The sequence below is a fragment of the Mastigoproctus giganteus genome, chromosome 3 (genome assembly GCF_048544385.1).
Source record: "Mastigoproctus giganteus isolate SK-2022 chromosome 3, ASM4854438v1, whole genome shotgun sequence".
NCBI classification, from domain to species: Eukaryota; Metazoa; Arthropoda; class Arachnida; order Uropygi; family Thelyphonidae; genus Mastigoproctus; species Mastigoproctus giganteus.
Window position 1 is genome coordinate 74753459 of NC_143577.1, and position 14017 is coordinate 74767475.

Here is a 14017-nt window from a genome sequence, read left to right on the forward strand (position 1 = left end):
AAATGACTGCACATGAGAGAGAACAATACTATTATCATGAAATTCTATTTTGCAAAGCAGATTACCACAATACACCCAAAGGCCAATTCATTAGAGAAATTAAGCAGAAATTAGCTAAAAACTGTTTAAAAAAATTTCCAAATTTAAGTAGTTTAATTATTTTTTTGTGAAAAGAAAAAGATGGAGGAAAAACTAATTTTTTTTCAAAAAGACAGAGAAACTTTTTACCACCAATTATATTATTATGGTGAGCAGAGAGAAGTGTCAAACTGAGTAAAAATGATGGTTCTCCATCGTAAATCCAGAGAGTTGGCAGCCATGTCTTAACAATATTGATAAACACAAATCATGTTTAAAGTCTGAGTTGTCTGAAGATACAAAGGTTGGCAGTATAGTCAATGACACTAATCAGAATACTACACCATTAAGCAGTGATAAATTAGGAAAATAAGTTCAGAAGTAGTTACTGAGGTTTAACATTAAAAAATACAAGATTCTTCGACTGCTTCTATTGGAATGAGCAGCAGCCTTGAAAGCAAGGTGCTGGGGATTTCAAGAACTGCTGGGAGTCATTATGAAACAAGTAAATACATGGGCTGTGTTCAGATAACTAAGCACAAGAATAGGTGCATGTATACTTGCAGGTATACCAGTGCTAAGAGTATAGTAAATAAATTTAATGAATTTGAAGTGTTGGTCAAGACATCAAAATGTAGAAACTTGAGATTTCAGAGACGTGATGTCACTCAGATATAAGGGATGCAGAATTTGAATATGGAGAATACATTGCATACAGAAAGAATACCACAGGATGGGGGGGGGGGAATGCTCTTAGTTAAGAAGCACATAAAATCTAAGGCAGTGCATCCAGTTGACATGGGTGGCGAGTGCAATGTTGAGTCAGTTTGGTATAACATAAGCACTGGGAAAGCAAAAATGACAGTAGGAGTGTGTTATAGACCTAATGGTCTGATGACTATAATGAACAGCTATACAGAGAAATAGAGTGGGCCAGTAAATCAGAACGTCTTGTAATGGGGAATTTTAACTTTCCAGACATTCACTGGAGCTTGTGGGTTGGTCATTCACACTAGCAAGCCTTTTGTGGATTTACTGGATAACTATTATCTACAGCAACATATTAGAGAAGCAACAACAGGGAGTATACCATTGATTTGACTATCAGCAGTGATTATTTATGCATTAAGAATCTGCAGATAAAAGAACCACTAGGCGGCAGTGATCATGGTGTATTGATTTGGAATTTAGATAAACATATCACTACCATCAGGTGTAAAAGGAGTGGTCTTTGCTTTCGTAAAGGTAACTACAATGATTTCAAATAGTTTTTAAATTCTACAGAGTGGGACCATCTGATATTATCATCCGCAAATTCTAAAAAGAACCGTTCAAGAAATTAATCATAGAAGCTACTAGGCTTTTCATACCAACTAAGAAAGACTCTTTAAGCTATAGGCCTAAACGGACATCAGATGAAGTGATGAAACTCATGGCAGCAGGAAAAAAAAAAAAGTGCATGAGATGTATATAAATTATTAGGTGACACAGAAACCTATGGTAGGTATAAATTAGTCTGTAATCAAGTCACAAATCAGGTCAGATAAGCAATGGCAGATTACGAGAAATCTTTGGCAAAGAATGCAAAGAAAACAACAAAGACTTCTTTACTTATGTAAACTCTAGAAGGGAGGGACTGATTCAAATTCAAAGAGGTCCCTATGGACTGGAGATATGTAAAATGTATCCCCAATTCACAAAAGGGGATCAAAGGATGACATGAGTAATTACAGACAAGTTAGTTTAACTTCTTTTAAATAAAGGAATCACTGGTAAAAGAAGTAATACAGATAATACAAGTAATACAGGGCTGCAAATTATACGTACTTCAAAAGCAGCATGGGTTTGTTAAGGAGAAATCTTGGTTTACCAATTTGATTGGTTACTACAATGTGGTCACAAAGGAAGTGGAAGTAAAAAATAATTTTGATATCATATACTTGGATTTCAGGAAAGCTTTTGATACTATACAAATTTCAGCAGTGTGGCATTAAGGGTAAGTTGCTACTATGGATAAGGGGATGGTTGAGTGGGAGGAGACAGAGAGTGATCATAGGTAGATGCTGCACTTCGTGGACTAATGTTATTAGTGGAGTCCCCCAGGGTTTGGTGTTAGGCTCATTGTTTTCTATATTTATCAATGACATTCATGAAGGCATATCGAGTTTAATGTCCAAGTTTGCATATGATACAAAGGTTGGTAGGGTGGTTAATGACAGTATACTACCGCAGCATGATCTAGAAAGTTAAGCAGATGGGCTGGGAAATGGATTGTTTGTTTGTTATTTGGAGCATTAGCAACTAAGGCCATATTGCTACGGGATATGTGGTAGTCATTCTCTGACCTTTCCGCATCCTCCGTATTTGGTGGTAACGGGCTCGAACCCGGGTCTAATCAAGAAGCTTGTGCTACACACTGCTGCTCCTTCCCACCTGGCTACGGAGGCACCTCTGGGAAATGGAAATTGAAGTTTAACATTGATGAATGCAAATTACTGTATATGGTAGCAGTAGCCTTAGAAAACCATACCAACTGTGTGGTGGTACTACATTCAGGACAATGCAGACAGCCTGCCAGGGTAGATCATGGGGTCGTGTCAATAACATACAGGAATTTTTCTAGCAGAGGTAATGAGGTGATTATCCTATTGTATAAGGCAAGTCGGGCCACATCTTGAGTAATGCATACAGGTCTGGAGGCCTCATTTTAGGAAGAATGTGGAGCTGCCAGAATGAGTACAGAGAAGGTCAATGAGATTGGTGAGTAGAACAAAGGGGTGCTCTTACCAAGAAAGGCTTCAGTTCTGCAAATTGTAGTGTCTGGAAAGCAGGCACTTGCAATGTGATTTAATGAGGTTTTTAAGGCTTTAAATCAGTTCTCATATAAAGCCCACTTCTCAAAGTGGGCGATATTGCCACCTGGGGGCATTTGAATAATCCATGGGGGCGTTAGGTATGAAAGGGGGCGATAGGCCATAACTCTGCCAGGTAATGAACCTTTACTACTAGCATACCTACGTTTCATAAAAGATGAAAAGTTGAAAGAAGAATTATTATTTGCAAGCTGTCTAGAAATGTATACCAAAGGCAAGTCTATATTTCAGGTTACTGAAAAGTTTTTTAAAGACAGGGAAATTCCAATTACAAAAGTACATGCTTGTGCAACGGATGGAGCACCATCAATGATTGGCCGTTACAAGGGTTTTATGGCTTATTTAAAAAAAATGCTGTGCCAAATATTATTACTATTCATTGTGTCATTCACCGTCAGCATTTAGTTGCGAAAAAACTTGGTGATCAACTGCACAATTCTCTACAAACTGTTATTACTGCTCTAAACAAAATTAAAGCACATTCTTTGAATGATCGTATATTTCGAAAGCTTTGTGATCAAAACAGTGAAGATTTTGAACAATTGCTACTTCACTCCGAGGTTCGGTGGCTGTCAAAAGGCAACTGTCTGAACAGATTTTATGAACTCTTTGATACTGTTGTCGAGTTATTTGAAGATAGGAACAACGACCTTAGTAATGACCTCAAGAAAATGAAAACTGATATTACTTATCGTGCAGATTTATTTACTAGATTCAACTCAATGAACTTACATTTACAAGGACAAGATGAACTCTTATTAAGGCGAAAACTCAAATTTCAGCATTTATTTCAAAATTAAAGCTTTTTATGCGCAATGTAGGATGATGTGAATTGTATCAATTTCCAAATCTGTTGGAAATAGAGAAAAAAGAAAAAATAGCTGATGAAACTCTACTAACTTTTTGTAATCATCTAGAACTGTTGCACAGAGATATGCAGGAAAGGTTCGAAGATCTCCTTAATTTGAAAATTTCAGAGTTATAAATCCTTTTTTTAAATAATGACGATGGTGAACGTTTTGTAGAAGAATTGATTGAGTTACAAAATGAAGTTGAACTGAAGCCAAAATTTCAAACTTCATATCAGGAATTTTGGTTACAAAAGAAAATCCCTGACCATTATCCTGCATTGTGGGGAATTGTAAAAAAAAATTACTTATTTCTTTTCCAACATCATATCTAGTCAAAACCAGTTTCAGTGCTGTATCTCAATTGCTGACAAAACAAAGAAATTGTCTGGATGTTTTAAACGTGGCGATTTACGACTTCTAATTACAGATATTAAACCTAATATTGATAAGCTAATAAATCTCCACCAACTCATCCATCGCATTAAATATTAAAATATAATTAACTATTTCCATTAATATCATGACTTATTTATGTAATTAACTTTAATTTTTATGATTTAATTTAAGTGACTATAACTGACTTGATTTATGTAGTTGTAATTTTTTAAGAAGAAGGAATAAAGTACAGTAAATAGTTTTCTTTATAATTCACACACATAATACATGCAGGGCTGGATTTACATTTTTGGAGGCAAACAGACAAATATTCATTTCAGATATTTAACTTCACTTTATATTGGTGGGCTAAAAAAAAGTCCTGGTGAGGGCTTTTTTTAGGGAGGCGGTGATCCAAAAAAGTTTGAGAAGCACTGCTTTAAATCAATCTAGCAAGCTCAATGCTGATGGGATTCTTCCTCTTGCTCAGACCACACACGCACACACCAGGGACCACAAATTCAAATTAAGGAAGGATGGTTGCAGAATAGATGTGCAGAAGTTTGCCTTTAGCCAATGGTTGGTTGATTATTTAACAAACTTCCATCTGTTGCTGTAGAAATTGATAGGTTAAATAAATTCAAGGAGGAACTAGACAGACTATTGGATGGAATGAATAATTTTCCACTGCAAATGCTATTCAAGGGGTACAAAGCATTCTTTCTATCCTTTCTTTTCCTTTGATTCAAGTTTAGGTAAATCCCCTCCCCATTTCATATCTTTACTGAAGTTGCTAGTTCAACCCAGTTTGGAATGAGCAAAATATAAATATGAGTGCCTTTTGGATGTTGATAATTGGGATTTTTCATTCAAATGCCTGGTTTCCCATTGATGATGTGCCAAAAATGCAATCTGAGCAGTGTTAGAAATTTCATCATTTGGTTAATTATTATTTTTATCTAATCTTTTGACTGATTATGGCCTGTTGGTTAGAGTACATCTTGTTATCCCTTGTCAGCCACTATATCAACAAGCTTTCTCCAGCCACAGGACTGACCTGGGCAGAATCTTTAACTTTCACTTGACAATTCTCTATACACTGTTGTGTGTAAAAATCGTGCAAACATCCCAGCAGGGTTGTATGCTCATGATGCTTGCATCAGGATATTTAGTAAAGGCTCTCATATCACACTCAAAGTCACTTGGGGAATGCTGTTGGCATATTCTCTTGTTGAACACATTATCACTTGAAATCTGATTACCTGCTTTATACAGCCCAGTATGGACATATGATATTGTTATTGTTAACAGAATATATAGCACAAGGGCACCTTAATGGCTATAATGTGTGAAAGCTGTAAGTAACTGTTCTACTTAACATCAGTATACAGATTGAACAGTTATCAAATCTTAACATAGTGCCAGATCAATTTCAGGTAAACACTGAATTAATGTCAGAATCAAGCTGATCCCATGGATAATGGGGTTTATCTAATAAACTGGTCACTCAATATATGATATTCACATGGCCAATTTGTACCAAAATAACATTTAAATGTTAAATATTGATAAAGTATGTTATTTTTAATATTAAAAAATGAAATGAAGTCTTCAAATTTTTGACAACATATCCTCAAGTAGTACACCACTGAGGCATGCTCTACTAGTGTGTTACTAACAGTTAATTTCTGGAGTTAATATAAGATGTGTACTATTTAAATTTTATTCCATTTTTATTTTATAATTGTTCAATTTAACTCAAAAGAATTTAAATATCTTTTAAAAGTAGACAGAAAAATTAAAAATAAATAAAAATTAAAGCTTACCATTCCATGTTTTTAGCCATTCAGTTGGAATATCTATAATAATAAACAAAAAAACAGATATATCAAAAACCTTTTCAGAGTTTAATCAGTTAAGCACTTTTGCAATTCACTTTTTTAGCAGATTTTGAATTACAGATAGGAAATTATTCATAAAAAAAAAAGACATGCAAAGTCTTTTTTTTTCCTTTTTTTTTTTTTGTGATTTTAGTTGTCTTATAAAAACCAACTTTTAATTGTCAATGAATTTCACCCAATTAAAATACAAGCACTCTCTCAAAAGGAATACACTGTAGTTACTTTGGTAGTACTGTTACCTCAGAGAGTATGTAAATAAATGCCTTACTCCACCATAGGCAAAACAAGTGGTAAAAGAAGTAACTCTAATGAGATGAACTCACAGAAAGAGGATCACCAAAACAGCTATCATGGCAGGTAGTGTCAACACTTTTGGGGTTTCATCTTGCCTTTTTGAAGAACTCCCATAAAACTAGAAGATGGCAATCAGTATGTCATCAACTTTTGAAATATATAAAACGTCCTTCATAGATTTCAAAACAATAATTGTAACTTATGTGTAATATAGTGTACAGAAATCAAATTTTTCACTTTTTTTTTTATTTATTTATTTTTTTTCAGTTAGTGCATTAACCTTTTCAGGTAACTACTGTTCTACTGATACTTAACTCTATCAATGTTTACTGTCTTTCTAATGCAGTCTATACAACACAACTTCAGTAATCTAAACCCATGCTAATCCAAACTTCCACTAATCAGAAGTAGTTTCTAGTTTAAATGTATTTTTTTTTTACTATTAAAAAAAAGGTTCATACAAAACATAAAGATTGGAATTTTCTTTGAATACCAATATTCATTTATACCATTTTTAAAGAAGGAAATGGAGAAAGCCAAAACTGTCAACTTTGTGCTGTTTGCAAGTTAATAATTCAGTTTTCCCATGCATTCAAACAAGAGAAGTTTCAGTCTCACTGCTTGACAGAATATAAACATTCTAGAATCTAGAACTAAGGATGTTCTAGTCAGCAGTACAAAAAAGGATGCCAATTGTTTCATCAGCAATATTTTATAGCACTACTAATCACTCACTCTTTGCTCAGCAATGAGTGAGAGATTAGTGGTTGGAGTAAGTGCTGTAGGTTCAGTTTTACTGTAAGTTGTGTAACTGAATTACAGTACATGTATTTGTGTATAGTTGTATTTAACTGCTTATGATATCCTGTAGCATTAGTCAGCATACATACAAAATATTACCTCTTTCAACAAAGTGTAATAATTTAAAATTTGACTCAGAAGCTGGAACCAAACTAGCAGATGAATACAATGACATAAAAATAAAAAATAATAAAAATAATAAAAAAAATGATAAAATGTTTTCATTCATTTCATTTACTAACCAAGGGCTGACTAAATGTAGAATGCTTAAACTGAGTGAATATCCTTTAGTGGAAACTGCCTTGTACACCTCGTTCCTTCAAGAGAAACTGCATAACACTTAGATATTTGGAGAAGTTTTAAGCAAGAAGACAAAAAAATTTTATTCACCATTTCTCTTTTAAAATAATGATTTTAATGATAGTGACAGATGGCTCATTAAGAATCCGCAGATAAAAGAACCACTATGTGGCAGTGATCATGGTGTATTGATTTGAAATTTTTTTTTTTTTTTTTTTTTATGAGAACCCCAAACACGAGAGGTATTATAACCTATAGTACTTAGTACCGTGCTTGGGTTGGAGATTGAAAAGACGAAAGAAGATATTTGTTGACATTGGACTTGAACTTCTGTAGATTGTAATTTTCAGGAAATACGTATGAAGGAAGGTTGTTCCAGAAAACGGCAGTTGAATGAATAAACGAGGAAGATGAAAAGTTGGTTCTGTGAGTTTGAAGTTGGGCAGTAAATGGATGTTGGCTGGTGGCGGCACGTGTTTGGACTGTTTTGAAAGAGAGAGCAGGAATTAACACGGAAACCTTGAAGTTCCTGTCGGTTGGTAACAGCTCCCAGGGGCTGCAAAATGAACATAAACCTTTCATGTTTGAGGAGGTTTTTTTTTTTTTTTTATGTAAACCCCAAACACGAGAAGTGTTAGAACCTATAGTACTTAGAACCGTGCTTGGGTTGGAGGTTCAGAAGATGAAAGAAGATATTTGTTGACATTGGACTTGAACTTCTGTAGACTGCAATTTTCAGGAAATATGTATGAAGGAAGGTTGTTCCAGAAAACGGCAGTTGAATGAATAAACGAGGAAGATGAAAAGTTGGTTCTGTGAGTTTGAAGTTGGGCAGTAAATGGATGTTGGCTGGTGGCGGCACGTGTTTGGACTGTTTTGAAAGAGAGAGCAGGAATTATAGAAGTCAATTCAGAAGAACAGTGCCCATGGAAGTATCTGTAGAAGATTCATGCAGCAGAAACAGTACGTCTATGAGACAGCGAGTGGAGAGACTCTATTAGAGATGAATCATTAATTAACCTAACTGTCCTTTTCTGAATAGAATCAAGCAGCCTGAGAGAGGTTTTGGGGGCACCACCCCAGATGTGGGAACAATATTATATGGCAGGGCGGATTTGCGATTTATACAGAGTGAGCAGCTGTTTGGAAGAAAAGTAAAGGCGAGAGCGAAAGAGAAAACCAAGTTTTTTAGATGCAGAAGAAGCAATATTTGTAATGTGCTTGTGCCAAGAGAGATTAAAAGTCAGGGTAATCCCCAAAAGAGATATATCATTTTGCCTAGAAATCGGAGTGTCACTAAAGATAAGCATAGGAGCAGAAGAATCCTTTTTGCGAGATATAAGACAAAATTGAGTTTTAGAAGGGTTGAAATCAACTAAGTTGTCTTTGCCCCACTGGAGAATTACCTGAAGATCGGCATTTAAGGAATTGGTAGCAGATTTTCGAGAACTTGAAGCTGATTGAGCTGGACAAGGTTTCTCAAAATGGAAAGTTGAATGCAATGTGCTATCATCGGCAAAACTATGGATAGGATTTCCAGTCAATGGAAGAAGGTCATTGATATACAAGAGGAAAAGAGTGGGAGAAAGAACTGAACCTTGGGGGACACCAGCATTAGTGGAGACGTTAGAAGACAGAGAGCCATCTACCATCACCCTCAGTGAGCGATCAGAGAGAAAACTGGATAACCAATTACTAAAAACAGTTGGCAAACCATAAGATGGAAGCTTGTTTAGAAGACCTTTATGCCAAACACGATCAAAAGCCTTTGAGATGTCAAGAGCAACTACTTGTGTTTCACCGAACCTTTCCATTGAATTAGTCCATAAATGGGTAACATAAGCCAGAATATCACCAGTGGATCGACACTGACGGAATCCATACTGGCGATCATTGATCAGACGGGAGGTTTCTAGGTAGTTTAAGAGTTGGCGGTTAATTGATTTCCCCATTACTTTAGAAAGAGTAGAAGTAATTGCAATGGGACGATAATTGGATGGGAGGGATTTGTCACCCTTTTTAGGAACTGGCTGGATATGAGCAAATTTCCAAGCAGAAGGAAAAACACCTTTGGAATAAGAAAGTGAAAAAAGGCGGCAAAGAATAGGAGTAAGTTCAGGAGCACAGGTTTTGAGAACAAGTGGAGAAATACCATCAGGACCTGGAGCTTTCTTAGCATCAAGATTCATCAAAATCCTTCTGATATCCTTTTGACGGAAGACCACAGGAGGCATTGAATGGAGCGTGTTAGGAATGGTGGGAGGTGTTTTACCAAGATCATTAATACATGAGTCGGAAGAAAAATGGGATGCTAGCAGGTCAGCTTTATCCTTGGCTGAAGTGACAACAGAACCATCTGGTTTGGACAGAGGTGGGAGCAGAGATGGGCAAAAGTTGCGGCCAATAGCTTTGGCAAGGGACCAGAATGCTCGGATACCATTAGGGCAAGAAGCAAGTTTTCTACTCTTAGCCTGTTCAAACTCTAGTTTGGACTGATTAATAACTGCTTTACAATTGTTGCGAGCTTTGGTGTAGGCAGAAAATGAAACTGAAGAATTAGAAACAAGCCAATTACGATATGCAACGTTCTTCTCTTGGACAGCCTTAGCACATTTATTGGAAAACCAAGGTTTAGATAAAGGACGAGATTTTAAAGTGGAGTGTGGGATAAAGGATTCCATTCCTGCAAGAATAATTTCACTGACACGATCTGAGCAAACGTTGACATCAGGAGTTTTGAAACAGTAATCAGACCAAGGAAAAGAAGAAAAGAAGTCTCGCAGGTCATCCCATTTTGCATTCTTGTAATGCCAAACAATACGAGGTTGGGAATAGCCATGAGATAATGGTTCCATTGGAGAAGAGGCAATCACCAAGTTGTGATCTGAAGTGCCTAAAGGACCTCTCACTTCAACCTTGTACTTAGAAGGGTTGTTTGTGAGAAAAAGATCAAGCGTATTGGCTGTATGATTAGGATTGTCCGGTATTCTTGTAGGTAAATGAACAATCTGTGCTAGGTCATTAGTAATTGCAAAAGCCTCAGCATCTCGACCTGCTGGGTCGGTGTGACTAGAAAACGGAAGCCAGCTGGAGTTGTGAACGTTAAAATCACCAAGGAAAATTACCTCACTGTTAGGAAAGTTGGACTGGAGAAAGTCAAGTTGCAAAGAGAGGAAGTCAAAGAGCTCCAAGTGATTAGTGGAGTTGGGAGAACGGTAGAGACAACAGATGAATTTTACACAATGAGGTAGAGAGATTTTAAGCCAGAGAAGATCAAAGAGAGGAGATTCCAAATTGCCAAGTCTCTGACAGGGAATATCAGAACGGACATATGCACAAGTACCACCTTTGAGGCGAAAGGAATCATACAGCAAATAATTTGGACATCTGAGATGAGCAGTAGTTGAATCAACTGATAACTGAGATTCAGTCAGAAAAAGTACATGGGGTTTGGAAGACTGCAAGTGGAAATGGACATCGTTGAGATTAGAATTGAGACCACGTATATTTGTGAAATGAATTAGGAAGTCCTTGGGAGGTTTAGATCTTTTCGCAGATAAGCTTGCTCTATTATTTTTTACATATTATTATATATATTATTTATATTATATATATATTATATATATTATTTATATATATTATATATATTATATATAATATTACATATATTATTTACATAAACATTAACTACCATCAGGTGTAAAGGGAGTGGTCTTTGCTTTCGTAAAGGTAACTACAGTGATTTCAAATAGTTTTTAAATTCTACAGTGTGGGACCATCTGATATTATCATCCACAAATTCTAAAAAGAACCGTTCAAGAAATTAATCATAGAAGCTACTAGGCTTTTCATACCAACTAAGAAAGACTCTTTAAGCTATAGGCCTAAATGGACATCAGATGAAGTGATGAAACTAATGGCAGCAGAAAAAAAACAAACTGAAAAAGTGATACAGATCAGTTATTTGCCTACAAGGCACAAAAAGTTTTCTAATGATATTCCACCACAAAAAGCTTTCTAATGATATTCCACCACAAAATATTTTCATTTTCAGTGAAAATTTATTAAAAAAATAACTGAATTGGGTTTCAGTCCTAAACTAGCTTACATGGTGATGAGAATGGCTACTTTGGACAGTTTTACCAAAAGAAAACTTTAGTTCATAAAAATGAAGATCCTGCAGCAACAAAAAGCAAGTGATGCTCAAGCCTTATGAGAATTCCACTGGAAGCCAAAATTATGTATATTGGAGCCAGAAAACTCACAGACACTGTGAGCTTACAAGAATTGCTCACTTCCTGTTCTCTACAAAGGTTGGATAAATAGGGAATTAACTGAATAGTTTGTTACACTCTGAATTTGTTCCATCTCTAAAAAGACCTCTAATAGAAATAAAAACATCTGAGGAAAGCTCTGCTAATTTTTAACAATGCAATGGGCAATCCAAATGTGTATGAAGTGCAAAGTAATGACAGCAATGTTGTAGCAATGATTTTCCCTCATAACTAGACACCTCTAATGACCCAACCATTTTAGGACATGGCACAAAGGATGATGATATTCCAGGGTGATTCAAGTCTCCATACATAGGAAATAATGTTTCTTTTTTTTCTGTTTTTGGGTACCCTTCTAAAATGCTTTTGTGTAGAGAAGAGTTTCATACTATCTAAGTAGAGAAGAGTATATAAAAATCATTCTCTTGGCCAGGTCAGGAAGATATCGCAAGGTTGCAATGGAATTTAACAGGAAACATGGCAAGCACATCACACAAGACACTGTTGCCAAACTTATTGAGAAGTTCAGAAAGACCAGAAGTGTTACTGACCAAACAAGCGGTGGTCCTCCACGAACATCCACCAATGAAGGCACAACTAACATGGTGCTGGCAGAATTTACAAAGAGGCCCCAAAAAATTACATGACGGTTGTCTGCAGAAAGCAGTGTAAGCCAATCAAGTATCGTCCACATCATGAAAAAGCACAAATGGCATCCATACAAAATGCAAATGTTGCAGCGTCTTAGTGAAGATGACCTGGATAGGCAGATGGAATTTTGCGAATGGGCAGTAAACAAATTGGATGGTGATGAAAACTTCTCATCTGGAATCTTCTTACTGATGAAGCCAATTTTCACATTAATGGAGAAGTTAATTGCCAAAACCTACGTCATTGGAGTGATACCAACCAGCACTGGATGAGTCCCTCAAAGATGTAAGGTGCAAGAAAACTGATGGTGTGGTGCAGGATATGGGGAAACGAAATTGTCAGACCTGTTTTCTTTGACACAAATCTGAATACTGAAATGTACCTAAATATGCTGCAAAACACAATCATGCCATCCCTGCTAAACAAGGACAGAGAATTTCCAGTGTATTTTCAGCAAGATGGGGCACCACCCCATTACAATATCTCCAGGCATCAATGGTCGGATCAGCAGTTCCAGGTTCCTGGATTGGTCACCGTGGTCCTGTGGAGTGGCCTCAGAGGTCCCCAGACCTCAGCCCACTCAACTTTTACTTTTGGGGGCAATTGAAGGTCATGGTGTTCCAGGAAAAGATATGAAACATGAATCACCTAAAGGAATGCATTTGAAATGCAATTATGCACATAACACCAGATATATTAATACAATTCAATATGAGTGGGAAAGATGCATCTGTATGTGTTTTCAAAGAATGGCAACCATGTAGAGCATGTTTTGTGATTAAAGTGACAGTTTGTTAAAAAAGTGACCATTTTCCCTATGTATGGAGACTTTTGAATAATCCTGTATTGTGCATGTTGGTACTAATGATATTGAGCACAGGCAATGTAAAGCATTATGTAACCCGATGGTGCTTGCACAGGACTAGACAGATGATCCTTAAATTATATTGCTTGCATTAATTATTGGTTCAAAGTTAATGGCTGAAAATTTCAGTACCTATCAAAATATAAGCAAAGTCTAACTTGTCTAAAGTAATTTCAGTAGTGAACAGTTATTATTTACCTGGAATTATATGCCAAAAGAATCTGCCAAATGTGCAATGATTTGTGTTACTATCTTTGACTTCCACTTCATCTTACTACTTCAGAATTCAGTGCAACATAAACATATATGTTTCTTACCTGTCGGCTGATATGCCTACTATTGAAATTAAGTAATCTTTGTTTTATGTTTAATTATTTTATGAAATAACTTCCTGTCACAATTATTAGTAATTTAAAATGGTTTATTGTACTGATTATATTTCTTGTAATGATAGAAAGCTACAATTCAAACTTACACATGTGCAAGTTTGAATTTTCATATGCTTAGCAGATTTTTAACTGGAAAATGGAAGTGACTAATAGTTTCATATTTATATATATATATTTTTTTTATTATCAGCAGCATTAATAAAACTTTTATTTTATTGAACATAGCATGTATCAAAACAAATTTTTTTACATTTTTTTAATTATAAAAAATAAAATTACATTGTATAAGTATTGCAATTTATTAGATAAAAGACCATGCAGAATTAAAAAAAAAAAAGAAACTTTTTCAGAAATAAACAAAGTTA

The 14017-nt window shown here is 35.6% G+C and overlaps 1 protein-coding gene across 3 annotated transcripts in view; it reads right to left on the reverse strand.

Annotated features, from left to right (window-relative positions):
• LOC150088086 (nardilysin-like) overlaps window positions 1–14017 on the reverse strand; it is a 569173-nt gene that overhangs the window by 259485 nt on the left and 295671 nt on the right. For all 3 annotated transcript variants that reach the window (XM_090370567.1, XM_090370565.1, XM_090370566.1), the window contains exon 17: window positions 6004–6036. In XM_090370567.1, the coding sequence (XP_090226693.1) occupies window positions 6004–6036 (33 nt within the window). The remainder of the gene's footprint in view (window positions 1–6003; window positions 6037–14017) is intronic.